Source organism: Haplochromis burtoni, unplaced genomic scaffold (genome assembly GCF_018398535.1).
Source record: "Haplochromis burtoni strain Fernald_Lab_line unplaced genomic scaffold, NCSU_Asbu1 Contig_263, whole genome shotgun sequence".
Lineage (NCBI taxonomy): Eukaryota > Metazoa > Chordata > Actinopteri > Cichliformes > Cichlidae > Haplochromis > Haplochromis burtoni.
In genome coordinates this window covers 481,408-507,327 of record NW_024582624.1, presented here as the reverse complement: position 1 = coordinate 507,327, position 25,920 = coordinate 481,408, and the positions used below count along the sequence as shown (strand labels likewise).

The 25,920-nt window shown below is 42.2% G+C and overlaps 2 protein-coding genes across 3 annotated transcripts; one reads left to right on the top strand and one right to left on the bottom strand.

Annotated features, from left to right (window-relative positions):
* The first annotated feature begins 497 nt into the window (after positions 1 to 497).
* LOC102301083 (NAD(P) transhydrogenase, mitochondrial) lies at positions 498 to 19,594 on the top strand. 2 transcript variants are annotated; one of them, XM_005939142.3, is made up of 22 exons: positions 498 to 631; positions 1,296 to 1,462; positions 2,177 to 2,406; positions 2,727 to 2,926; positions 3,009 to 3,096; positions 3,239 to 3,327; positions 3,412 to 3,599; positions 4,158 to 4,291; positions 4,419 to 4,610; positions 5,119 to 5,269; positions 8,177 to 8,338; positions 8,430 to 8,540; positions 8,650 to 8,795; positions 10,942 to 11,137; positions 11,853 to 12,086; positions 12,612 to 12,772; positions 12,957 to 13,136; positions 13,215 to 13,374; positions 18,407 to 18,488; positions 18,604 to 18,722; positions 19,058 to 19,173; positions 19,274 to 19,594. In XM_005939142.3, the coding sequence occupies exons 2-22, from the start codon at positions 1,333 to 1,335 to the stop codon at positions 19,418 to 19,420; spliced, it is 3,216 nt and encodes a 1,071-aa protein (XP_005939204.1). In that variant the 5' UTR covers positions 498 to 631; positions 1,296 to 1,332; the 3' UTR covers positions 19,421 to 19,594. The 2 variants fall into 2 exon arrangements, with proteins under 2 accessions (XP_005939204.1, XP_005939203.1); XM_005939141.3 differs by lacking the exon at positions 498 to 631 and adding an exon at positions 1,041 to 1,197.
* Positions 19,595 to 19,605: 11 nt separating this feature from the next.
* Positions 19,606 to 25,006, bottom strand: dtwd1 (DTW domain containing 1). Its single transcript, XM_005939143.3, has 5 exons — positions 24,901 to 25,006; positions 22,275 to 22,576; positions 21,957 to 22,094; positions 20,112 to 20,388; positions 19,606 to 19,989 (listed from the first exon to the last, which is right to left on the bottom strand). The coding sequence occupies exons 2-5, from the start codon at positions 22,572 to 22,574 to the stop codon at positions 19,760 to 19,762; spliced, it is 945 nt and encodes a 314-aa protein (XP_005939205.1). The 5' UTR covers positions 22,575 to 22,576; positions 24,901 to 25,006; the 3' UTR covers positions 19,606 to 19,759.
* Between the last annotated feature and the right edge of the window lie 914 nt (positions 25,007 to 25,920).

Sequence of the window (25,920 nt, the reverse complement as noted above, 5' to 3'; positions counted from 1 at the left end):
GCAATTATGGGATTTTATGTAAATATAAATGTAAATATAAATTTATAAACCGATAAGATTGCATTATCACGTGACAGGGACTAACAAAGAGAGGGAGCAGTAATAGTTTTTGCCGTCCAACCATTTACAGGTGGGACAGCGTTCTCTGACTCTCTGGCGTCACCTTGTGTGCAGAAACGAAAATGCTCACTGGCCTAATTAACAACACCGACACCAGGTAGTCCCCAATTACTTGTGCCCAAGATAGACTGAAAGTGGTTGTTCTTACTGATACTGTTTTAACAGCTACTTTATTGCACAGTAAGGACCATAGCCGGTCGGTTCATCCGCTCTAAAATAAAATGACCAGCCAGTGTCTTCCTTCCCGGGCGTCTTAATCCAGCCCTTAATTCTGTGGGAGTGTGGCAGTGTATCAGCCTGCGCAGGGCCTGAAGGAGTTTAGCGGCTTCAGAGGTGGTGATGACTGAAGTCACGTGGGCTTACTATTTATACTCAAATAGTCCGGGCAGTGATAAGGAAACTGTGGAAGGTCGTCTGTCTCTCCTTGCAAGCAGACGGGAAGGATTTTGGGGGTATAGGAACCTCGCAGGTGACACTGCTGTGAAACCCGCTCTTTCTGGAAACCTGAAAGGCAAGTGTGAGAACAAGCAAGTCCATCAGCCGGTCTTTGAGTGTGTGACTAGATTACTGGAGAATGAGGAGCAGTGATTTGAGTGTGATTCAGTAAAATGAATGAATGAATGAATGGGAGGGAAGGTAAACAACAAAACGTTGTTGTGACTCAGAAATCAAAACATCAACCAAAGTATGACAAGTTTCCACAGTCATGTGTTTTGTTTTGTCTTTCTGGTTGTGGCATTATTTGTCTTTATATAAGACAGACCAACATTTGTAAACACCACATTTTTTCCAGTCTTGACTGTGTCTGAGCTGTCCCCCCTCCAGCCCCCCCCTTTGTTATCTGCACACTGGTTGCTCTTCTCCAGCTCACAACAACCAGGCCACACTTGGCACACTTTCCCCCCTGTGCCGTCATAATTCCAGTTCTCGCGAAGAGAAGCCTGGAGTGTGTAATCAACCCTGTGCTCTGCATGTGTGTGTGCGGCTGAAATGTCACTCTGCTGTTTGTAGGCCTCGCAGCACGCATAGTCTGAGTGTGTGACTTGGGGAAAGGGGGGCCCGGGACTTGCTTTGAGGGTATTTTTAAAAAATTATGTTCTTTTTTTATTTGACAGCAGATGTAGTGTCGTCTTATCGCCAACCTCTGCTTCTCCTTGTTTGTGTTCGTAATCAAGAGCTTAGAAGGAGCCTCAGGGCAGACGCTCAGCAGCCATGTCGACCCTTCTCCGCTGCATCTGTAGCTCCTCTGTCATTCTGTCCCAGCGAGGGGTCCATCTGAAGTTCCCTGGAAGGAGGCATTTCAGGACTTTCCCTGTGTTATGGGACCAAAAGGCCTCCAGAGGTAGGAAATTTACAAATCTCTCTGCTTCACAGAGGACAGGCTGGGCTTGCGTGCTTTCTCGTGTCTGACTTGAGGAATGAGAGCGTAACGGTTCACTCAAGGACAAGCTCCGGCCGGCCAAAGGAGTGGAAAACTTCCACTGCAGATCACAAACTGTTTGCAGCAGGTTGCTAGAGATGTTCTCAAAATAGGGAAAGCTGCTATAAAGCAGACGGCGGCTTTGCTCGTGAGAGCTGCTAACATGTGAGAGCGGACGAGAGGTCAGTTAAAGGTGACCTGTAAAAACTTGACAGCAGTGCGGCCGATTCTGATGACAGCCTTTTGTGTATGGAGCCGGTGCTGTGTGCGAGGCACACGGCACAGAGTGCTCGTCAAAGTTTTGAGTTGCTGAAATCTTTTAAGTTTGACTTTGGAGTGTGTCTGCATAGGACTGCAGGGCCTCTGTGTGTGTGCTGGCCTGGTGCCAATCACCTGCTAATAATGTCTCCATGGTGGCGAGGTCACTACACCATGTAGGGAGAGAAATGTGTAACCTGATACTGTTTCCAGCAACGCAAATCTCAGCTGTACGCGCATGCCTGCTGCGTTGTTGCGTAAAAGAAGATAAACGTATAAACTTATGTCTTGTTGTGTATATTTTTTTTTGTGTGACAAGTTCCAATTTTCTTTCCTTCTTTTTTTTTTTTTCTTTTTTTTTTGTTTTTTTGACCTCAGGTGTGCTCTACAAGGACCTGGTGGTTGGAGTTCCTAAGGAGACGTTACAGAATGAGCGTCGCGTGGCGCTGTCTCCGGCTGGGGTGCAGGCGCTGGTCAAACAGGGCTTCAGGGTGCAGGTGGAAAGCGGTGCCGGGGACGAATCAAAATTCTCCGATCAGCAGTACAGAGATGCCGGAGCCACCATTACTGATGTTAAGGGAGCCCTCGGCTCAGACTTGGTCCTTAAGGTTCGTACCCAGCATGCTTTGGTCCGCAGATCAGACTCTTCTTTGCAGCTTCACAGCTCAGAAACCGTAATCACCAACAATCTTCTTAAGGCCTCATACTATAAACTCATCTCAGTGCAGCATCTGACACCAATGATCACTTTGAGCTTCCTGATATGTTCCAGTCAAAGTAACCACTCTCCTCTGGTTTGAGTAATCTGTATACTTTGTGAAAATGAGCACTGATGTTTTGATTTGCTGCTACATAAGCAAACTAGATCCACATATCTGTCAGTTATATTTAATTGTGAGTGGAAAATAGATTTTTTTTTTCTGTTTAGGTTCGAGCCCCCAGTTTGAGTGAGGTAGATCTCCTGAAACCCAAATCCACCCTGGTGAGCTTCATCTATCCAGCACAGAACCAGGAGCTGATGAATAAGCTGTCACAGAGGCAGAGCACTGTGCTGGCCATGGATCAGGTGCCCAGAGTTACCATTGCACAAGGCTACGATGCACTCAGTTCCATGGCTAACATTGCTGGGTAAACAAAAATTTATTTTTAAGTCCAGATTTCATCTGTTTGTTTAGTTAATGTAAATGTGACTTGAGTTTTTGTTATGTAGGTACAAGGCTGTAGTTCTGGCTGCCAACCACTTTGGCAGGTTCTTTACTGGTCAGATTACAGCTGCAGGAAAAGTGCCTCCAGCTAAGGTAATAGTCTATGTTTTACTCAACCAAGCATGATCTATTTCGACAGTCAGTACAGCGTTTTCTTTCCTTTCAGTATACTTAAAATAAAAAATGAAGTGTGAAGTGAAATCTTGGTACATTTGGATGTTTCTGTTGTAAACAGGTCCTGGTTATTGGAGGTGGAGTGGCTGGTTTGGCAGCAGCTGGGGCAGCTAAGTCAATGGGAGCCATAGTCAGAGGGTTTGATACCAGGTAAGGTTGGCAACGCCTCAAACTGCAGGCTTATTAATGATGGACAGAATTTTGCTGATAGGCTGGCTGCTTCTTGACTTTCAGGCCAGCTGCTCTGGAGCAGTTCAAGTCGTTTGGGGCTGAGCCTTTAGAAGTAGACCTCAAAGAGTCTGGCGAGGGTGTTGGCGGTTATGCCAAGGAGATGTCAAAGGAGTTCATCGAGGCTGAGATGGCTCTTTTTGCCAAGCAGTGTAAAGAGGTCGACATTATTGTCAGCACTGCCCTGATTCCCGGTGAGTCACATCGGTACTTTAAGCCACTTTTGCCTTTATCGTTTGGCATCAAAAGTTTCATCACTATTTGCTTTTATTTCATCTTTTCCACAGCAACACTGAACGTCAATTAGAGATAAACATATGAAATATTGCTCTGCAAGTGTGCTGAGAATTTCACTCGCTGTTGGCTTATTTTATTTAATCTAGCAGCTAAGGACTCAGTAGGCTTGGTGGGAGTTGGTCCTAAACATAAGCAACGTATAATTTTATCTGCTGACACTTGAGTAAATTGTCTGCTAGTCTGCCCCTCACTCATCACTTTCAAAAGAGGTGGCGATGGTGAAAAGCCTCCGCTTTGGACTTTGCAACTAGATCTAACTAACCAACGTATGATGGCACAGTGGCCTCGTCCAATTTTTCTATACTGTCTATGGCTTAAGCCCCATCAACCCCATAATGTCGCTTTCATGAGGGTCACTACATCTTTAATACGGATTGACTATCCTCTTTGTTACACAGCATGATGCTGTTTGATGCATCTCATTCCCTTCTACCTGTGGTCCTATGTTCACTCAGGGAAGCGTGCACCCATACTGATCAAAAAGGAGTTTGTAGAGTCTATGAAGGATGGCTCTGTAGTGGTGGATCTAGCTGCAGAGGCAGGGGGCAACATCGAGACCACAAAGCCCGGACAGCTGCATGTTTACAGGGTACGTTTTGGCCTAGCTTGCACATTTGGATAAACTGGATAATTTTAAGGAATGCAAAAGATGTATTTCTGATTTGGGATATATATGATTTATTTATGTATGAATAATGTACTTTTTTGTTAACTAGGGAGTAACACACATCGGCTACTCAGACCTGCCCAGCCGCATGGCCACCCAAGCCAGCAGTCTATATTCAAACAACATACTGAAGCTTCTGAAGGCCATTAGTCCAGACAAGGAATACTTCCACTATGAGCCCAAAGAAGAATTTGATTATGGAACAATTGACCACGTCATCCGTGGGACTCTTGTTATGAAGGTGGAGTTTTTTTTTTTTCGTGTGACTGTCTCCTGTCAGCTTCCATCCCCACTGGCATCCCTCCTTCCCTCTCAGCATGCGCTGTCAGATCCTGTCATGCTTGGCTAGAGCGCCAATTGAGTACCAAAACAGAGTCCCAGCTGGGAATAGCTCAAGTTGGATCCCAGCAAGAATGTTATGAACGTTTCAAAATACACTTTTCCAGGAATTTAGCTTTGACACATTGTTTATGGCAGAATAAGCACGCAACCTCAATAGGACATATCAGCTTACCTCTTGTTACACTAAGCATTATTCAGCCCCTTAAAAGAGAATTTATCTTTCAAAACCACTGCTAACTGGTTCGTGATTGCTTTTTTGTTTAGCGTAATCCCCTGTGCCGTCCACGAGTTCGTGTTCGAGAGCTCACCCACTGTGTGAAAGTCTTGATGTCTGTTTCTCACGCAAATCTTTTGTGGACTCCTCTCTCCTCACTCTGGTCTTCTTGTGTGTTTTCTGGTGCATTCAGGAAGGCAAGAACATGTTCCCATCACCCCTTCCAAAAACAGTCCCGCCATCGCCGGTGAAACAGAAAACGGTTGCAGAGTTGGAGGCCGAGAAAGTGGCGTCCGTTTCGCCCTTTAACCGCACCATGACCTCTGCTGGTGTCTACACTGCAGGTTAAACACAAACACAGAAGTATTCAGACTTCTGGGACATTTAGCACTGCTTTATTTGGCTTCACTGAGAGGATTTGTTCTGTGTAAAACATTAATTTGTACTGAAATTAAAGCATGCAAATAATCCAATTAAAGTAAAATATCAATTTTCACTATCTTTTGGTTTAAATCAGGGGTGTCCAACTCCAGTCCTCGAGAGCTACTGTCCTGCAGCTTTTAAGCGCATCCTTGTTCCAACACACCTGAATCAAATACTGGCTTGTTATCAGGCCTTTGCCAAACTGGATGGCATGCTGAAAAGAGGTAATCCAACCATCTGATTCAGCTGTGTTAGAGTAGGGATGCATCTAAAACAGGGGTAGGCAACTCCAGGCCTCGAGTGCCAGTGTCCTGCAGGTTTTAGATATCACCCTGGGTCAGCACACCTGAATCAAATGATTAGTTCATTCCCAGACCTCTCGAGAACATGGGCTGTATCCCAATTCAGGGTCTGCAGCCTTAAAGTACGCAGCCTCAACGATCCTCAAGGGCCGCGTACTTAAAGACCGCTAAGGCCGGAAGTGCGAGGCTTGTGAAATGGGACGGTCTAGCCGCCGTTGCGCTACCCAGGTTGCTTAGCAACCATGATACTAAATCATAGAGCTGTGTTTGACAGAAATGAAGGAGAAAATCTTTTGTTCATTTGTTTGTTTGTTTCTACATGAGCTTTGATCATTCTCTGTAAGATTAAGCTCAGCTATTGAACAGCGTATATTTTAAATTAAAGGCTTTAAAACCAAGTTAGTACAAACGTTACTAATGTCACATAACTTTGCCGACATGTGGCCAGCAGTAATGTTTTAATGTTCTTCGTTATTAAACATTTGCACATAAATAAGTGACATGATATTCAGTACTTAAAGTTTACTCTTCGGCCGCCCCTCATCCGCCGTTTGTTTTCGGCAAAGTTATCCACACCCACCGCCACGCTATGCATTCTGGGATATATTGGACCACGAAGTCTACACTGCCACGTCCTTAAAATTCAGGGAAATGAAGGACGCATTTGGGGGCCGCATTTCGAGCAGCCTTCGAATTGGGACAGCCTTCGTCGCGTCGCGGTGACGTAATCGGCCTTAAAATGCGGCCTTTAAGGCTGCAGACCCTGAATTGGGATACAGCCTTCAAGACATGTTGAGGAGGAAATTTAGCCATTTGAATCAGCTGCGTTGGATCAAGGACACATCTAAAACCTGCAGGACACCGGCACTCGAGGCCTGAAGTTGCCTACCCCTGATCTAAAAGCTGCAGGACAGTAGCTCTCGAGGACTCAAGTTGGACACCCCTAGTTTAAATGGTTTGTGTTAGTGTGACATTAATATTAGACAAAGATAACTTAAGTAAATGCAGAAGTTTTTAAATGATTATTTCGTTTATTAAGGAAAAAAGCTACCCAAACCTACCTGGCCTTTCAGGTAAAAGTTAAAACAATCTTTGGAAGATGTGAGTCCAGTTACATCTGGCATACACAGCCTTTAATGAAAAGAACATCATACCAGCAATCAAACATGGTGGTGGTAATGTAATGGTCAGGGGTTGCTTTGCTGTTTCAAGACCTGTACAACTCGCCATAACTGATGGAACAATGAATTCTGCTCTCTACCAGAAAATCCTGAAGGAGAATGTCTGGCCATGAGTTTATAGCCCAAAGCTCAAGCACACTTGGGTTATGCAGAAGGACAGTGATCCGAAAATACACCAGAAAGTCCATCTGTTGATGTCTTAAAAAAACAAAATGAAGGTTTTGGAGTTGTCTAATCAAATTGTGGACTTGAATCAGATTTAGATGCTTGACCTTAACCTCCTAGGACCTGGCATCCACATATGTGGACATCACATTTTGGGTTGTCTAGACCAAAATACTCAATTTTGCTCTACAAGGGCCTGATATCCACTTACGAGGACATCATGCTGCCACTGTTCAATCGAAATTTAATGTGAATGTCCTCATATGTGGCTCTCATTTTTCTCAGAAACAAAAATCAGTTAAAAAAAATAAATTGCGTAACTCTTTGTTGTTACATTCATCAGCTCCCAATCAGCCCAAATGGCAAAGCGAAATTACAAATGCATACCATGAAGTTTGGGTCTTAGGAGGTCAAACAGGTTATTCGTGCTCAAATCCTCCAATGTGGCTGAATTACAATTCTGCAAAGAAGAGTGGGCCAAAATTCCTCCACAGTCACGAGAGACCCATTTCCAGTTTTTGCACATGCTTGATTGCAGTTCTTGCTGCCAAGGGTGGCTCAACCAGTTATTACATTTAGGGGGGAGGTGGTTTTTCACATAGAAGTTTCAGGTAGGTTGGGATGGCTTTTTCCCCCTTAAAAACCTGTTTACTCAGGTTATCCAATATTAAAATCTGTTTGATCTGAAACATTTGGGTATGGCAAGTATGCCAAAAACTAAGAAATGTAAAGTGGGACTGCTTTTCTACATAATGGATATGTGCTGGAAACCTTTGTATGTGGACAAGAAAAGCAATTTGCAATTTAAGCATGTCTCTTTGGGATTTCATTGTAAGATTCATGAGGGGAAAAATCCTTTACTTTCCAGTCTGACTTTGTAATTTTTCCATTTTTAAAACAAGTCATTGTAACAGATCTTACTGTGACCTTTGGAAGCCCCCCTGTAACCGAGCACAGCGATGAATATATTTTTCAGTAAATTCAAACATTTCGCTTCACTTCTTTCAGAGAAACTATGAATCATAATAGCTGGTAATAAAACGACATGTTTATTTGTCTTATTCAGTTATTCCATTCCTTCAATGGTTAAGAAGGGACTGGAAACCAAACTTGAAACTACAGCAGCAGGGAAAGCACAAACATGGCAACAGCAACACTGCCTTGCTCTGTCTCTCTCTAGGCCTGTCTACCTGTCTGGCTCTGGGCATCATCTCGCCCAATGCTGCTTTCACTCAGATGGTCACCACCTTTGGTTTGGGTGGGATAGTGGGATACCACACTGTGTGGGGTGTGACCCCCGCTCTGCACTCACCTCTCATGTCCGTCACCAATGCCATCTCAGGTCAGAACTCATTAAAGTCATGAAAATCTGTATAGATGTGGTGATATTTGAGTGATTCCTTTTTATTTGTTAACAAATTCTTTTCTGTCAGGTCTGACTGCGGTGGGAGGCCTGGTGCTGATGGGTGGAGGTCTCACACCTTCTTCCCTGCCGGAGAGTCTTGCTCTGGCTGCTGCCTTCGTTTCCTCCATCAACATTGCTGGTGTGACATTCAACACTGGACACAAAAATGGCTTCAGTGAACATAAATAATTTCCCACCCAAACAAATGAAAACGGCTAATTCATTCATTTATTTGTGCACCTGTGCAGGTGGTTTTCTGATCACCCAGAGGATGCTGGACATGTTTAAACGCCCCACCGACCCTCCTGAGTACAATTACCTGTATTTGCTGCCTGGGGCTACATTTGTTGGAGGATATGGAGCCTCTGTGGCTGCTGGGTACAGCATCGAGCAGGTGAGACGATGCACATCATGTCATCTCACTCAGATTTGTTTCCACTGACAATCCCCTACTTAATGTAATGTGCATTAAGTAGCTTGACAGTGAAATTAATTGGTTGTAGAGCAGCGGTCCCCAACCTTTTTTGTGCCACAGACCAGTTTATGTCTGACAATATTTTCACGGACCGGCCTTTAACATGTCTTGGATTTGTTGTACTAATCAACAAAATAAAACCTGTACTGGTAGCAAAAAAGTTTTATTCATAAGACACTGGAAAAGACTGAGGGAAACCGAGTTAATGATAAAAACCCTGAAAACCATAAATTTCACACCCGAGCCATAACTCTCGCGGACCTGTACCCAACGACTCATAGACCGTGGCCCGGGGATTGGGGACCGCTGTTGTAGAGTAGATGGTACTCTGTCTTGTACTTTAGTGTGGTGACCTCTGCTTGCTAGAAAGTGCATCTAATTTCATGTATAAATTTGTATCTTACAAAATGAAGATACCATGAAATGAATGCATAATTAAATTTTTATATTTATTAGACTGAAACTGAAATATTATGTTAACTTTAAATATGGCTTACCATATATGAACATAAATGCAGTTATGTCAGTTTAATAGAAAAGTTAAGCGCGATCAAAAAAGGATTTCAAATACAGAAATGTCCAACTTCTGAAGAGTGTGTTTGTTCTTGCTCTCAGTACTGGATTGTTGCATGAATTACTGCATCAGGTTGCCATGGTGGCAATCCGCTTGTGGATCTGTTGAGTTGTTTCTGAAGCCCATGCTACTTTGATAGCTTGTCTGTATTGGATCAGGTGTTTCTCATCAGGTCAAGTTGTCTGGCCCGTCTTGCACAGTAATAACATGGTCAGCAGGCCATTTGGTTCTAGTTTTGGCACTGTGTGAAGGTGACGTGTCCTGCTGGGAAAAGAAAATCAACATCTCCATAAAGCTTTTCAGCAGATGGAAACTTGAAGCTCTCTAAGGCCTCCTTGCAGACAGCTGCACTGACTCTGGAGTTGATAAAACACAGTGGACCAAACATCAGCAACACCGGCAGATGATGTGGCATCTCAAACCATCAGACTGCAGGAAATTCACTCTGGATTTCAAACACCTCGGCTTGTGTGCCTCTTTGCGCTCCCTCCAGACTCTTGGACCTTGATTTAGAAATAAAAAGCGAAATTTACTTGGATCTGAAAAGAGGCTTCGGACCACTGCACAATAGTCCAGTCATTTTTCAGATTGACCCAGGTAAGATGCTTTTGACTTTGTCTCTGATCTTTGTTTGATCTTAGGAAGATCAAACCCCAGCCTCAGTCCACTCGTTCTCCAAAGCTCTTGAATCAACTTCTTTTTTAACAAACCTCTCAAGGCTGCAGGCGTCCCTATTACCTGTGGACACTTTTCTTGTTACTACCACACTTTTCCATTTCAGTCAACTTTCCATTAACGTGTTTTGATGTGCTATACTAATGACCTTCTATGAAAAGAGTCAATGATCCTGCTTGAGAAGAGACTCAGTGATAATCATCTATACAAGTGTCCAGTCAGCAGTCTTCTCCATGATTGTGGTTGTGTGTATTAAGTAGGCTGAATCATTTACAGGTATTTATACTGTTCTTCTAATGACATATTTTTTTTGAGTCTACAATATATAAAATTTTCACTTGTTGTAACTAACTGATGGGAAATGCTGAACTTCTTTTAAATATTTGAATTTTCTGAGATGCATCTGGTTAGAGACCTCCAAGGTGAAGTGTTTGGGCATGCTGTACTGGGAGGATCTCTCAGCTGGTTTTGGAACGATGCGCCCTAGAGAACCTATTAAGCTTTTTGGGGAGTTCACTGTGGGGCTGCATCAAGGCCTGGTAGAGGCTGTATAGGGATTTTCTCTAAGTGTGAGCCATGCAAAGATATTAAGTAGAATGTAAGACTATTTAAAACAAAAAAACAAAAAAAACCCAAACCTTGTAGATTAACAGACTGGGTCCACTTTGATGTCAGGTCTAGATCAGAAGCTTTCATTTAATTGGAATTACCTCTCATCTTTAAACTAATTTTCATCCTGCTTCTCGATTCTTTGATGACTTATTGATCTCAACACGTAGCTATGATAAAATGCTGATTCTCACTTTTTCTCCTCAGATGATGTACTTGGGCTCAGGTTTGTGCTGTGTCGGGGCGCTGGCCGGCCTGTCTGCCCAGAGCAGCAGTCGCTTGGGGAACGCCCTCGGCATGATGGGAGTGGCAGGGGGCCTTGCTGCCACCCTCGGTGCCCTCAAACCCTCACCGGAGCTGCTGTCTCAGATGTCTCTGGCTATGGCCGGTGGGGGAACCCTGGGTAGGTGGCTCCATGCATTCAACTAAAATGGATATGATATTGTGTTCACTGATATTTCTTTACTTAAACTGCCCCCCAAAAAAACCTCTTGTGCTGCAAAATGCCCACTGTAGCTTCACAGCGCTTCTAATTTCATCTTGGAACAACTCAAGCGGTATGCCCTGCTGTTTCATTGGGTCATGTGAAGGAGACTTGCAAATAACGTAGCACCTCAAAGTTTCAGTTTTCAATAAAAAATAAATTGATCAAGTTTCGGCATGACTCCTCTGAAGTCTAGCGGTTTGTTTCGTTATTAGCTCCTCCAGTATAGCTAATTCATAACATGCATCAATCACTCTGTTGTACATGTTAATCGTAATTTAAGAAGCAGGAAGATGAATGGCAGTGTAATCATCCTAAGAATGAGCGCATACACACAGCATTAAGAGCCGCTTAGTTTTCAAGAAAACGCAATTAAATCCTCAACTTTGAACTCCTAGGATTACCTTTTGAAGAACAGGCCCCATAACTAGAAGCAGGTGTCTGCCTTTTAACCATTTTTTCCCCTTTTTTCTTTCTTCTTTTTTTAATTTCATGATTTTTTTCAATGCCCTAAATGTTTCTAGCAGTCAGACTCTGCCAATGTGCATGCGAAGTGTAGTTCTGGTGTTTAACTTTTTTTGGCTGCTTTTTTAAAATTATTATTTTTTTTACTTTCTTCATATCTCAACTACAGGTCTGACCATTGCCAAGCGTATTGAAATCTCAGACTTGCCCCAGCTTGTGGCAGCTTTCCACAGCCTTGTGGGCCTGGCGGCTGTTCTCACATGCATTGCCGAGTATATGATTGAGTACCCTCACCTGGATACTCACCCAGCTGCAGGTGTGCTCAAGACTGTGGCTTACCTGGGCACTTACATCGGAGGCGTCACATTCAGTGGATCACTGGTGGCCTATGGCAAGCTTCAAGGTAATCGATCTGACACTAATCTCTCATTTGCACATTGTCAGTCCATATCTGACGAGGTCAGTCCCTGTCAGATCTGACCACAGCTCTTCTTATTACACACAAATCTCTATGAAAACACATCAGGTTGTCTGGCCGGCTGCTGATTGTTCCTTTCATCTACTGAAAGCCAAAGATCCCCTCTTAAATCCAAGAGTTTCTGTGTAAGTGTCAGCACTCTCTAATTTGCGCTTTAGGCCGACCAATCAAGAGGAACACATGAGAAGCTCTCTGGTAATTTGCCATGGGAAGGGCAGGCCAGTGACTGGATGGCTGTGGTTGGTAGAGGGTTGCTGGCTGATTTGTGGATGAGACAGATGCTCAGACAGCTGATTAGAGGCTTTCGCAGATAAGTCTGAGGGTTCAAAGACACCTGACACTGGTTAAAGAAAAGCACGCTCACTTGTTTTGTCTTGTTCCTTTTAAACCCTACAAAAGTGTGAGAACAGTTTCTCTTCCCTCTCTGAAAAATGTGTTTTTTGGTTGTAGGTCTTTTGAGCTCTGCCCCCCTGCTGCTACCTGGACGGCACATGCTGAATGCCAGTCTGATGGCAGCATCTGTTGGAGGCATGGTGCCCTTTATGCTTAGTTCCAGTTATGGTACTGGCATGGGGTGCCTGCTGGGAGTGTCTGGGCTTTCCACTGTCATGGTGAGTTTGTGACCATTATTAAAGCTGCCAACAGGCAGGGGGTGGGGGGGATTGGCAACATCTCTTTCAGTGAATTTACATTTCAGCAGTTGATTTTTAATGTAAGTATTGTTTTATCTAACTTGGAATATGTTAAAATACTTGTTTGTTTTTTGTTTTGTTTTTCTGATTCAACCTGTCATAGGGTGTAACGCTAACAGCAGCCATCGGAGGTGCTGACATGCCTGTGGTCATTACTGTGCTGAACAGCTACTCAGGATGGGCACTATGTGCCGAAGGCTTCTTGCTTGACAACAATCTCATGACAATTGTTGGAGCGCTGATTGGCTCCTCTGGTGCAATCCTCTCCTACATCATGTGTGTGGTGAGTAGATGCACATTTCCAGCATTGTGCATGAAGTAAAAGGATACAAATGTGTCACTGGGCTGCTTCTTCCTCAAGGCTATGAACCGCTCCCTGCCAAACGTGATCCTGGGCGGGTACGGCACCACCTCAACATTGGGTGGTAAGCCCATGGAGATTGTTGGCACTCACACCGAGGTCAATGTGGACCAAACCATTGACATAATCAAAGAAGCCAACAACATCATCATTACTCCAGGTACACACTGTTTTACAGATGTCTCGAAGCACTGTTGAGGAATGTAATTTTCAGCTTTGTCATTGGTAACTTTTTCTAACCAACCAATCTGTGAAACTGATCTTTTATCAGTTTGTTTCGTTTAATGTAGGTACCTATATTACCACAATAGTACCCCACTTGTAAGTGACTGTATTTAGTTATTAGGTTGCACTATCTAGTTTGATTAGCAGTGTATCCGACCATCCAAAAGCAATGGACAGTGCACAAGAGAGGTGAAGAAAAGGGTTCAGGCAGGGTGGAGCAGGTGGAGATTTAGGATAGTGGAAAGACTGAGATGATTTTTGACAGAAAGATAGCAGCAGGAGTGAAAGGAAAGGTTTACAAGATGGTAGAGGGACCTGCTGTAATGTATGGTTTGGAGACTAGGACATAGGAAGTGTAAATGGAGTTGGCAGAGCTGAAGATGCTAAGATTTTCATTTGGGTACATCAGAGGAACAGAGCAGGCTGATCAGTTTGGAAACAAAGTTGGAGACGCAAAGCTGATATAGTTCAGAGATGGGCAAAAGAGGAATGGTGGATATATTGGACAAAGGATGTTGAAGATGGAGCTACTGGGCAAGAGGAAAAGAGAAAGACCACAGAGAAGATTCATGATGTAGTGAAGAAGGACATGCAGAGGGTGGGTGTGACAGACGAGGATGCTGGGGAGGGGTGAGATAGAGGCAGATGAATTGCTGTGGCGACCACTAAAGGGAGACGCCGAAAGGAGAAGAGAGAGGGAGAGCGAGAGAAGAAGAATCCTGTGTCGTCATGTTGGATCAAGTGAATGAAGACCCTACTCATAAAAGCCTAGAGGTTAGACAGTGACTTTCTGGCATCTACAGGCTGATAGGGAAAATGTGCTGTTTTATTTTTGTTTGTTTCCCCCCAAACTGCTGGTGATAACCTTGCGCTGCTCTTATACAGTGGGGCAAAAAAGTATTTAGTCAGCCACCGATTGTGCAAGTTCCCCCACCTAAAATGATGACAGAGGTCAGTAATTTGCACCAGAGGTACACTTCAACTGTGAGAGACAGAATGTGAAAAAAAAAATCCATGAATCCACATGGTAGGATTTGTAAAGAATTTATTCGTAAATCAGGGTGGAAAATAAGTATTTGGTCAATAACAAAAATACAACTCAATACTTTGTAACATAACCTTTGTTGGCAATAACAGAGGTCAAACGTTTACTATAGGTCTTTACCAGGTTTGCACACACAGTAGCTGGTATTTTGGCCCATTCCTCCATGCAGATCTTCTCGAGAGCAGTGATGTTTTGGGGCTGTCGCCGAGCAACACGGACTTTCAACTCCCGCCACAGATTTTCTATGGGGTTGAGGTCTGGAGACTGGCTAGGCCACTCCAGGACTTTCAAATGCTTCTTACGGAGCCACTCCTTTGTTGCCCGGGCGGTGTGTTTTGGATCATTGTCATGTTGGAAGACCCAGCCTCGTTTCATCTTCAAAGTTCTCACTGATGGAAGGAGGTTTTGGCTCAAATCTCACGATACATGGCCCCATTCATTCTGTCCTTAACACGGATCAGTCGTCCTGTCCCCTTGGCAGAAAAACAGCCCCATAGCATGATGTTTCCACCCCCATGCTTCACAGTAGGTATGGTGTTCTTGGGATGCAACTCAGTATTCTTCTTCCTCCAAACACGACGAGTTGAGTTTATACCAAAAAGTTCTACTTTGGTTTCATCTGACCACATGACATTCTCCCAATCCTCTGCTGTATCATCCATGTGCTCTCTGGCAAACTTCAGACGGGCCTGGACATGCACTGGCTTCAGCAGCGGAACACGTCTGGCACTGCGGGATTTGATTCCCTGCCGTTGTAGTGTGTTACTGATGGTGACCTTTGTTACTTTGGTCCCAGCTCTCTGCAGGTCATTCACCAGGTCCCCCCGTGTGGTTCTGGGATCTTTGCTCACCGTTCTCATGATCATTTTGACCCCACGGGATGAGATCTTGCGTGGAGCCCCAGATCGAGGGAGATTATCAGTGGTCTTGTATGTCTTCCATTTTCTGATGATTGCTCCCACAGTTGATTTTTTCACACCAAGCTGCTTGCCTATTGTAGATTCACTCTTCCCAGTCTGGTGCAGGTCTACAATACTTTTCCTGGTGTCCTTCGAAAGCTCTTTGGTCTTGGCCATGGCGGAGTTTGGAGTCTGACTGTTTGAGGCTGTGGACAGGTGTCTTTTATACAGATGATGAGTTCAAACAGGTGCCATTCATACAGGTAACGAGTGGGGGACAGAAAAGCTTCTTACAGAAGACGTTACAGGTCTGTGAGAGCCAGAGATTTTCCTTGTTTGAGGTGACCAAATACTTATTTTCCACCCTAGATTTACGAATAAATTCTTTACAAATCCTACCATGTGAATTCATGGATTTTTTTTTCACATTCTGTCTCTCACAGTTGAAGTGTACCTCTGGTGCAAATTACTGACCTCTGTCATCATTTTAAGTGGGGGAACTTGCACAATCGGTGGCTGACTAAATACTTTTTTGCCCCACTGTAGTTAATGGTGGCAAAATATGGTTGACCACAGCAATCTAGTGACCAAAGCTATTCTAAGGAGGTTTTTGGTGTAACACCCTGTTTGATTGGGGAGGGATTCCAGGTTGCAGTGAATGAAGATACATCATTTCTTTTCATTTTTTTTTAAAATGACGAGTCATTGGGCCATGTCCAATATGGAGAACAACTTGAGCATAATGCACTAAGAAAATGCATAATAAACGTCTACTGTGTATACTATGTAACATGCAGGTAAAATAATGCAATCTTACTCACTGAACTGGATCTTGGATTTTATTTAATTTTTTTTAATTGGCTGTCTCAGAGCGTGCCATATTATTTATCAGATAAGCATTACAAATGCAGGGCTAAAGGAAGGATGTCAAACTCATTTTACATTGTGCCACGTACGGCCTACTTTGAGCTTAAGTGGGCTGGTTGAAATCCCCTTTGTTTATTTAAGAGACTGATAATGTCCTTTTAAAAAAAGATTGTAAAGCATAAAAACGGGATGTTTCTGTGATCTGCTTATCTATTAATTTACTTTGGTATAATCGATGTGGAAGGTCTTTATTAGTAGGAAAAGCTGTAAGTCTTTTCCATAGCTGATTCGGTGGGCTAGCTTGGATTCTTTGGCTGGCCAGTTCTGGCTCCCTGGGTCTCACGTTTGAAGGGTTTCCAGCAAAATGAATTAGCTGAGGTGAAGGCCAGCAGACAGATATATAGCCACCTGTAACGGCATCTATGTGTTAATGAAGCCATGTCTTTAAGCTCAAAGATTGAATTTAAACAGATGAGTTAAAATGGAGACAAAGTGTTTTGGTATGTCTATTTCTTTGTGTTAGCTTCAAATGGCCATTTAAGAAACTGTTTTTGGCACTCCATCAATGGTTTCAGGTGTGTTGTGTTATCAGTTGTTAATTAAGTCTTAAGCAGACATGAAGAGCAGGTAGCAAGTTAGATAACACTGTGCTTCACCCAAAGTTTCCTCATTTTTGAAGTCCTTAGCTATAAGTTGTTTCATCTGGGGGAAAATATTTTTTTTAGTGCTGCACAAGAAATTATGTAAACTGATATAAACTGTTAGAATTTGGGCTAAAGCCAGCTTGCAATCAGTGCATTGGAAGAATGCTCCACCATGATTTATATTTTTCTTCAAAGATCAGCTACTTTTGTCATTTGCCACTTTGTCTGTAAGCAAATTTTGGTGGAAGCTTTAAATCTTCTACATAAGTAGAAAAACCTTTTCCCCCCAGTTGAGGGTGGAGACGGTGCTGGAAACAGATGGAGCCCTTTAGAGACGGGTGTCGACAGGTGTAGAAAGAAACTTGGACTAACATAAGAGATTTATATTGGTGCTCCTGTCAGTAGATGGCGTGGAGTCCAAATGTCATTTTTCAGATCATTAGTTTAGATCAGTACCATCATCTATCTCCCACATAACTGCTTTCACCTGACCAAAAAAACCAAGCAAAAAAAGTTGCTCTGTGAGATCAAAAACAGCTCTGGGAAAGCCCAAATGTTTTGCAGAGTACTTGGAAATGGTCAGGCATCTGATGGTAGCGTTTTCATTAAACTCAGAATGCTGAACTGTAGTGACCACAAGAGGGAGTAGTTTGTTCACAAACTGTCCACGGGGCCTAAATAATGGTGGTTTGGATTTCAGAGTGTGAGATAATGCCCACATCATGATTTATTAAGCAGAAAAGCCAGACTTGTCTGACAAATGAGTAGCTGTTGAACGGCCTGTGCGAGAGGAACCACTCCGTGTAGCTTGGATACCAGGATTGCTGTTTTTTTTTTCCAATGGCTCCGAATCGGTGCAGAGACAGCTGTGTGGTCGAACATGCTGGTTTGATTAGAGAAACAGTGAAAAATCATAAGGGCTATTCGGTCCAGACTCTCCATGTGCTGTCAACAACAAAGCACGGCAGTGAGGAAACAGAAGGCTCCGGCTGTTTGGGGAATTATAGAAGATACAGGATACAAGTCACTGGCTTGGAAAAACTCGATTAGGGGTAATGCTGAACTCTAGAAGGTACCTGACCACCAGGGTTAAGCAGGGGTTATGCAGACAGAGGGTAACTAGCTCTTTGCACGCAGGGGACCCCAATGCACACCACACATGCAAAAGTTTTCCTTAGAAAAATGTCTCTCAGACTTTTGACTGCTATGATTTAACACAGAGAGGAGTCTTGTGGTGGTGGAGGACAAAAGAAGGAATGAAGGGTGATGAATATGTGGCTTTACTGTTGTCCTGCAGGACTGCTGTGCCTGTCATTTAGAAATGAACAATAGCTGTGAAATGCTTATCTATGACCAGGCACCCATCCAATAAAAGAAAAGCTGCTTGACAGGAGACTCAAGCAACCTAAAGGGATTATGGCGTATCTAGATAGGATATAACCATTATATTCCTACTAAGTTCAAGAGGCCAATTTGCTCAGCTATTGCAAGTTTCTATATTTATGTTGTTAGGTTGGGGTCTGTGTGCGGCCAAAGCCCAGTATCCTATTGCAGATATGGTGAAGATGCTGAAGGAACAAGGCAAGACTGTGAGGTTAGTTTGTACACACGTATATACACACACAAGGCAGGACATTCTTTTATCAGTGTGTGTGTGTGAGACAAGTTTTCAGTGAAAAATCAGTGATGTGCTGTAACATCTCCAACAGGTTTGGCATCCACCCAGTGGCCGGTCGTATGCCCGGCCAGCTGAACGTACTCTTGGCCGAGGCTGGCGTTCCCTATGACGTGGTCCTGGAGATGGATGAGATCAATGACGACTTCCCAGGCAAGCTCCGTTTTTAAAAATAAATTCTAGAAAGATCTGTTATATTTACCGTTACACGGCTGTCACTTTGGCAGGGAGGTGTTGGATTAAATTACTCGATTGGTGACTTGTAATAAACGCATCCGTTCCTTTTCATCTGCGCTTGAAGTGGCCACATGTTATGTCTGGATACTTGGATGTGCCAAGTTATTAGGACAACACTCATTGTTTTCTTAGCAACCAGGCACGCAGGCTGACACACATGGTTCTGTTTATGGTGGAGGGAGATTAGTGCAGCGCCGGAGTTTGAGTTCATCCGCCTTGTGCGTAAACGTGTAAATGTTTATGACCCACAGAGACAGACTTGACGCTGGTCATCGGTGCCAATGACACGGTGAATTCGGCGGCGCAAGAAGATCCCAACTCTATAATTGCTGGCATGCCGGTCCTGGAGGTGTGGAAGTCCAAACAGGTTGGTCTGCCTTTATTAGATGAAATGTGTTTGAGGATATGGTACCAAAATAAGAAAAATCTAATCATATACCACCTTCTTTTCTTACTATTACCACCAGGTGATAGTGATGAAGCGTACTTTGGGTGTGGGCTACGCTGCAGTAGATAACCCCATTTTCTACAAGCCCAACACATCTATGTTGCTGGGAGATGCCAAGAAGACTTGTGACAGTCTGCAAGCAAAGATCCGAGAGACCTTCTACTAATTACAACTCATTACTGCCGTGTACAATTGTTAAGAACTTAAAAGTTATTAAAATTTTTGGCATGTGAGATACTTATTTTACAAAAACAAGTTTATTGGGTCTGCAACAAATGTGATTACAGCAGAACACAAACATCATTGTGCACTAATTTGTAAATTAAAATGTTTAACTGTATCAGAAATTCCTTTCTTTGTACTACTACGTACACACTGTCCATTCATGCATAAGAAAATGTCATTCGAGTTCAAAAACTAAAAATTATTTTTCTGCATAATCAGAATCAATTAGCATAAAAAAACACTTCAGCTACAGTGTTTGATGTCTTTTAGTCTGTCCTCTTCAGCATTTTCCAGCAGAGGTTTTGGCTTTGTTAACAATTGAGTGCAGGTAGGAGTAGAAGAAGAGAAGGTTGTCGTATTCTCCGCTGTACTCCTCGTCGAGGCAATGCTCGTGGAAGTCCATGAGAAAATAATATATGGCTTCGATAGTAGCTAGATAAGTGTCCGGCTTGCCCTTTTGATGACGCCAGAAACACGTTTTTCTCATCTTCAACTCTACCTGGAGCAAATCTGGGGGAGAAACACGTCAGTCACAACATCGTGAGATCATGGTAAATTCAATTGTGAGTGAATAATCACCAGCAGTCACGAGTTCTTTGGAAACCCACTCAAATGCAATCTTTCATGATTACCTTGCAGTCTCTCGTCTGTGCTGATCTTATTGGTCTGGTTCCATGTGCTGTCAATGAAGACCACCCTCTGTAGGGGATCCACCTTTGACACTGAGCTTTTTGCTTCATCTGGCGTCCCCGACTCTGAGCTCTCAGAGGTGCGTGTGGAACCTTGAACTTGCTCAGTTTTTAACCTCTTTCTGCACGGTTCATCAGCGGAGTCGTGTGACCTGTCATGTAAACACTTCATCATGTCTTGAACTGAGACGGCCCTCGGACCAGGGAATACCAACACCACCTGGAGCGAGCGAAGACGGAGAGGAACGCCATCATGCAAACTGTGCTGGGGCATAAAATGTGTCTCGAACACGTGTTTTTACAGTGGGGTGATTTATAAAAGGCTAAATTTAGGAAGCAGAGAACAGGATGTAAACTGTTTGACAGGTGAGGGATAAAGTTGAAGAAGTGAAAACACTAAATCAATTGATTTAAATAAATGAGAAGACAAGAAAAACAATACAAATGTATGGCTTGTGGACTAAACTCATTCAGCTGAAATAACAATCTGATTGCATAAGTGCTGTGAGCTTTGAACTGAAGAATGAAGCTGCAGCAAATAAATCTAAATCTTTTAGAAATGTTTCACTGGTTGTTTGCAGACTGGGTAAAAATCTAAGATTTTTATGCTGAAAATAAACAACGGTACAAAATGCAAAAGATAAGCATTTACAATTTGACTTTAGTGGAGAGCAACAGTTTCAGAACATACGCTTAAATTAGATTTCTGCACTAAAATAGAAATGAATACAGTTAATTCAACATAGTATCGAGAATTATTGTAAGCAACAATATAAAGAAAAAGATTAATAGATGCCAAAGAAAATGCTAAGTCAGTGATATCAGACATTGGTTCAAAACTAGCAAAAGCCGCTGCATAATAAATACTCAACTACTTCCATTTGTTTTAGTGTAAAGTAAATTCTGAAAGGGAACCTTCAGTTTACAAAAGGGGAGTGGCTTAACAAACCAAAAAAAAAAAACCCATTCCTCTTAAAATGGTCAGGTATAAAGACTGGACTAAAAACAATGAGTGAAAAAGCAGCCAAAATCCAAAGACAAACTTTGAAAGACCTTCAGAAAGCCTGAAGAACTATTGCTCAATAACAAAAAAATTGCTTTCGTCTTGGAAGAAAAAATGGTGAGTGACTCAAGACTGTTGTATAGAGAGCTCAGTGAAACACACGGGCGCAGCTCCTTTGCGCAATCACCTTTCCTCAGTTTGCTATGGTGGGCTTGTGTAATGTTTTTGTCACTGAGAAAGTTTTTAAACTTACAATGATTCCGACCACTGGATCGGATGAAAATAACAGTTCGCACGATCCCTTTTAGTTCTCGAAGCTTTTAAGTCTTTTTGGTACTAAATACACAGAAAAGTCCAAAAACTACATATGCCGCCCCGCTCTTTATATTATACACTCCAATAAGCCATCCAGCAGGCCTGATGGGATCTTTTGAAGCGCTGTTCTGGCCTGTAGGCCATATGTTTGACACTCATGGATTAGTAGATGAGAGAAAATCACTTTTGATGATCAATTTAACCTCTGTTTCCAAACAAAACATGCCACATGCTTTTCTGTGTTGTGTCATAGAAAACTGAATATGCTATTTGACTGAGTAGTGAAAACAAGACAAGTGAAGATACAAAAAGGTTTTCTGGGAAGTAATTTCCAGATGAATCAATCATAAACGTAATTGTTAGCTGAAGCCACATAAGGTACAAGGCAGACAGCATGTTTTACAGTTAAATAAACTCCATTCTTTCTTTTAGGATAAAAAACACAACTACAAGGATAAAAAAGAACTAACCTTGTCTTTTTGGTACTCAGGTATGCAGGGGTAAGTATATATTGTGATGTCACTGGGTGCGAGAATCTTGGCGTGGATGGCAGTGCTCTTGCCATCTGTCTCGTTGGGATGCTTGATGATGTCTATCTTCACAGGAAGCTGAGTGTAACACACAGTTTGTAAAGTCAGGTCGAGGGGAGAGTTGGATTTCAGCAACATCATGCCAAAATATTTAACGTTAAATAATTTTTAAAAAAAAAGGCATTTTGCAACCAATTAAGACAATGGTGAAGGCCTCTGTTAAAAGACAAAGCAGGTGAGTCCTAACCTCCTACAAACCTTCACTGTGGGGACATCTTGCAGGCTCATGCCCACTAAGGAGCAGCATGTGTAGCAGAAGAACATCCTCGAGCCTCCACATTTAGAGCACTTTAACCTGCCCCTTTGCTGTGCTTCCTCTAGCACTGCATGTGATGCCAATTTTAGCCCTTGGAGCTGCTGACTGGGAAGCTCACGGGAGTCGGATGAATCAGAGGCCAGTGTTTTTTCCCGGCAACTGGGATGATGACGCTGGTCCTGATCCAGGCCGCTCATTTTTGCTCTGTTGACAGACTTGTCTTGGAGCACAAGTACACTCATAGCTGATGAAGAATAACAGAGCAAATAATGCCAATATTAGCAGACATAAATAATCTAACATTTACAAAGACTTAAACTCAAAGGACACAATAACATGGAAAAAGCTAGTTATAGAGCTAAGAGTTCATTAAAATTGTGCGTGACTGGTAATGATTAGATTGGAAAATTTGTTGCTGTGATAGTACGGTGCAGCTTGAATGCTTTTCATCTAAAGAATTTCATAAAACAGAGCATTGTAACTCTTGGAATGAGTAAATCTTTTAAAAATAATGTTTCATTTAACTATTTTATTGTAGCGTCTTATGATTTTACATTGGCCAGATTAGAAGCTAGTATAAATTAATACGAGTGGCAAGATCATCATGTTAGTTCTGCAGTTCTGGTAACTGAATAAGATCACATTATATGACATTACCCATTTCTGGTTCAAATATGAATACGTCAAATTCCCAAACGTCACATTGTGAGCACAGTCACTGAGATAGAAGTTCTTAGAAAACAGAAAACCATAAATCTTGTTAATGGAAATATCTAATTAGTCAATCACATAGCAGTAACATAATCCATTTAGGATAGTAGACATGGTTCCAGAGGACATGAAGATGAGATGAAGTTCAAACCAAGCATCAGAAAGAAGGAGAAACCCATAAAAATGATCACTGAGCTATATCAGAGCCTAAGACAACTAACCAAGTGGGATACTAACTACATTAAAAATAAATGGGAAGAAAAACTGAATACAGAAATTTCGCAAGAGGGTTGGCACTCAATGCTGAAAGCACAGCACACCTCGAGGAGCTCCAAAAATTGGAGAATATTTGGCTGGAAATGCTTAGTTCATTTTTTCATCACACCAAAAATAAGGAGCAAATTCTGAGAATCATTGGAGCTCTGCTGGAGGCAGTGTGGGAACCTGTGTGCCAATCACACCTATAACTTTTAGACATGTAATAAAATAAAGCCATTTTGGGATCAGATTTACATGGAATTGTCTCAATTACTTGGATATAAATAGCCCAAAGTGTGAAAAAACTTCCCCTGAATAAATGGGAAAAAATTGACTTCCTATCTTTAAGGGTCTGGGGATAGTGAGGATAAGAATTACTTATGATATGTACTGTACAAATCATGACACGAACTGGTGAGCACCATGGTTTTGTTTGCCGTTCTGGATTGTGTGTTGTTATAATGAAAATGATACATAGAAAGAAAGAAAGAAAGAAAGTTTGAAAGAAAGAAAGAAAGTTTGAAAGAAAGAAAGAAAGGTCATTTAAGTGCCTTTGAACAAGGCATGGCTGTTGATGCCAGATGGGCTAATCTGAGCTACTGGCGTTTAAAGACAATAGGAAGAAAAGTGTCAGTTCTGTAAATGTCTTGTTGCTGCCGAGGTCAGAGGAGAATGGCCAGATTGCATCAATCTGATTGCAAGGCAAGAGTAATTCATTAACCACTCGTTACAACCAAGGAATGCAGAGAGCATCTCTGAAGAAACATGTTGATGACTACAGTAGCAAAGGACCACATCAGGTGCTGCTCCTGTCTGCTAAGAGCAGGAGACTGAGGCAACAACTGGTAAAAATTGAAGACTGGAAAAATGTTGCATGGTCTGAGTCTCAATTTTCAAATGGTAGGATCACAATTTGGCAAAAACAGCATGAGAGCATGGATCCATCGTGCATTGTATTAACAGTACTGGTATTGGTGTAATGGTGTGGGGAAGATATTCTTGGCAAACTGGGCAATCTGTAGCGACTGCGAATCAAAAGTTTACATCACCTTGATGAATCGATGACACGTAGAATTAACGCACCTCTGAAGATTAAACTAGCAGGGTGTGCCTAATCAAGGGGCCAGTGATTGTATGTACATACTGTTGAATTTCTGATAAACATGGGGGATCGTAAGCATCAGCTAATGGGGAAACGCTGGTGTCCGAGTGTAGCGCGTTTGCTAAATACAGATTAGTAATTAGCACATGGATAAACAACATGAAACGTTGCTCTCTTTAACCTCTCTCTAGCGTAGTGAGATGTGATAGAGCAGAAACCGTACACCTGCAGCTTGCAGTTACTTTTCTTTGAAACCACAGACAGTATAAAAGAGTCAGTATTTTACACTGCCCATGCTTCAACATAGTGGAGCTAGCTTCTGTTAGCAAGCGTCACGTTTCCTCAGCCCCCGCTGCTAGCGTTAACAGACACAAGTCAAAAAGTCTAGTTAAGAGGAGCGAAGATCAAATGAAGACGGATGCACTGTTGTACACTGTTAGCTCAACTGGGTTCACTAGCTTAGCTACATAAAGAAGTCCCATTATAAAAGTGCCTACCAATGAAGTGCACAACGGCATGAGCGTCTTCTTCTACGCCGGAAGCACAGCTCCGTGTGAAGGAAATGCTGGGTAGTTACCTGTCGCTAAGCAACGAATGTGCTACTCGGTGCCCTTTGGGGGTGTTATGGCAGGCGATTTATAAATATTTATTTATAGATGGTTAATTTTCAAAATGTATCAAAGTAAAGTGAATAAATGAGTGTGCTTTAATCCAGTAAAATAAAATTACGAAGTTAGATTTAAGTTACTCATACTAGCAGCCAATGAACGTCAACTCTCGCTCTTATGTATTTCGGTGAACGTTAGAAAGAAATTTTTTTTTTTTCTTAAAATAAAACACAGTTTATGATCATGTAAACCTCTAGATTTTAAATGTACAAGTTAAATTACAAGTTTAATATTAGACACACTGTGTATTGTGATGCTTTTTGTTGCATTTAAAAATACAACATTTTAGGCAATTTAAAAAGAGTTGTGCATAGTTCTCAAAAATATTTAAAATAATATATTAAAAATAACCTTAAAGAAAAATCCTTAGAGACTCTGCTTATTCATATGAATCTGGTCCGTGGCGATAATTACAAATTCCAGAAAGCACACATTTTGCTTGGAGCAAAAAATAATTTGCTACCAGGAAATATTCAAGGTATGTTTTCTGTAGAGAACATAGCTGTAATTTAAGGGGTTTTAGCAACTTCAAAACTATATTAATGTGTGTACTACCAGAAAATGTTTTAGTGTTTACGAGTCAAAATCTGGAACAGGTTGAGTGTGGAAGCAATTCAAAAACAGAAATAAAGATAGGGATTTTCCTGATATAGAAAAAGATATTTGGCTTTTAGTATATATCTGTATATCTCTGTTTGTAAACACACAATAATATGGTAATATTTTGGTAAATGGATTGGATCTTTGTAGCACTTTTCAGCTCTATCTGAGCACTCAAAGGACTTTATCCAGCTTGCCTCATTCACCCTTTCATACAAGTACTATTTGTATACATATGCGGTTTCTATC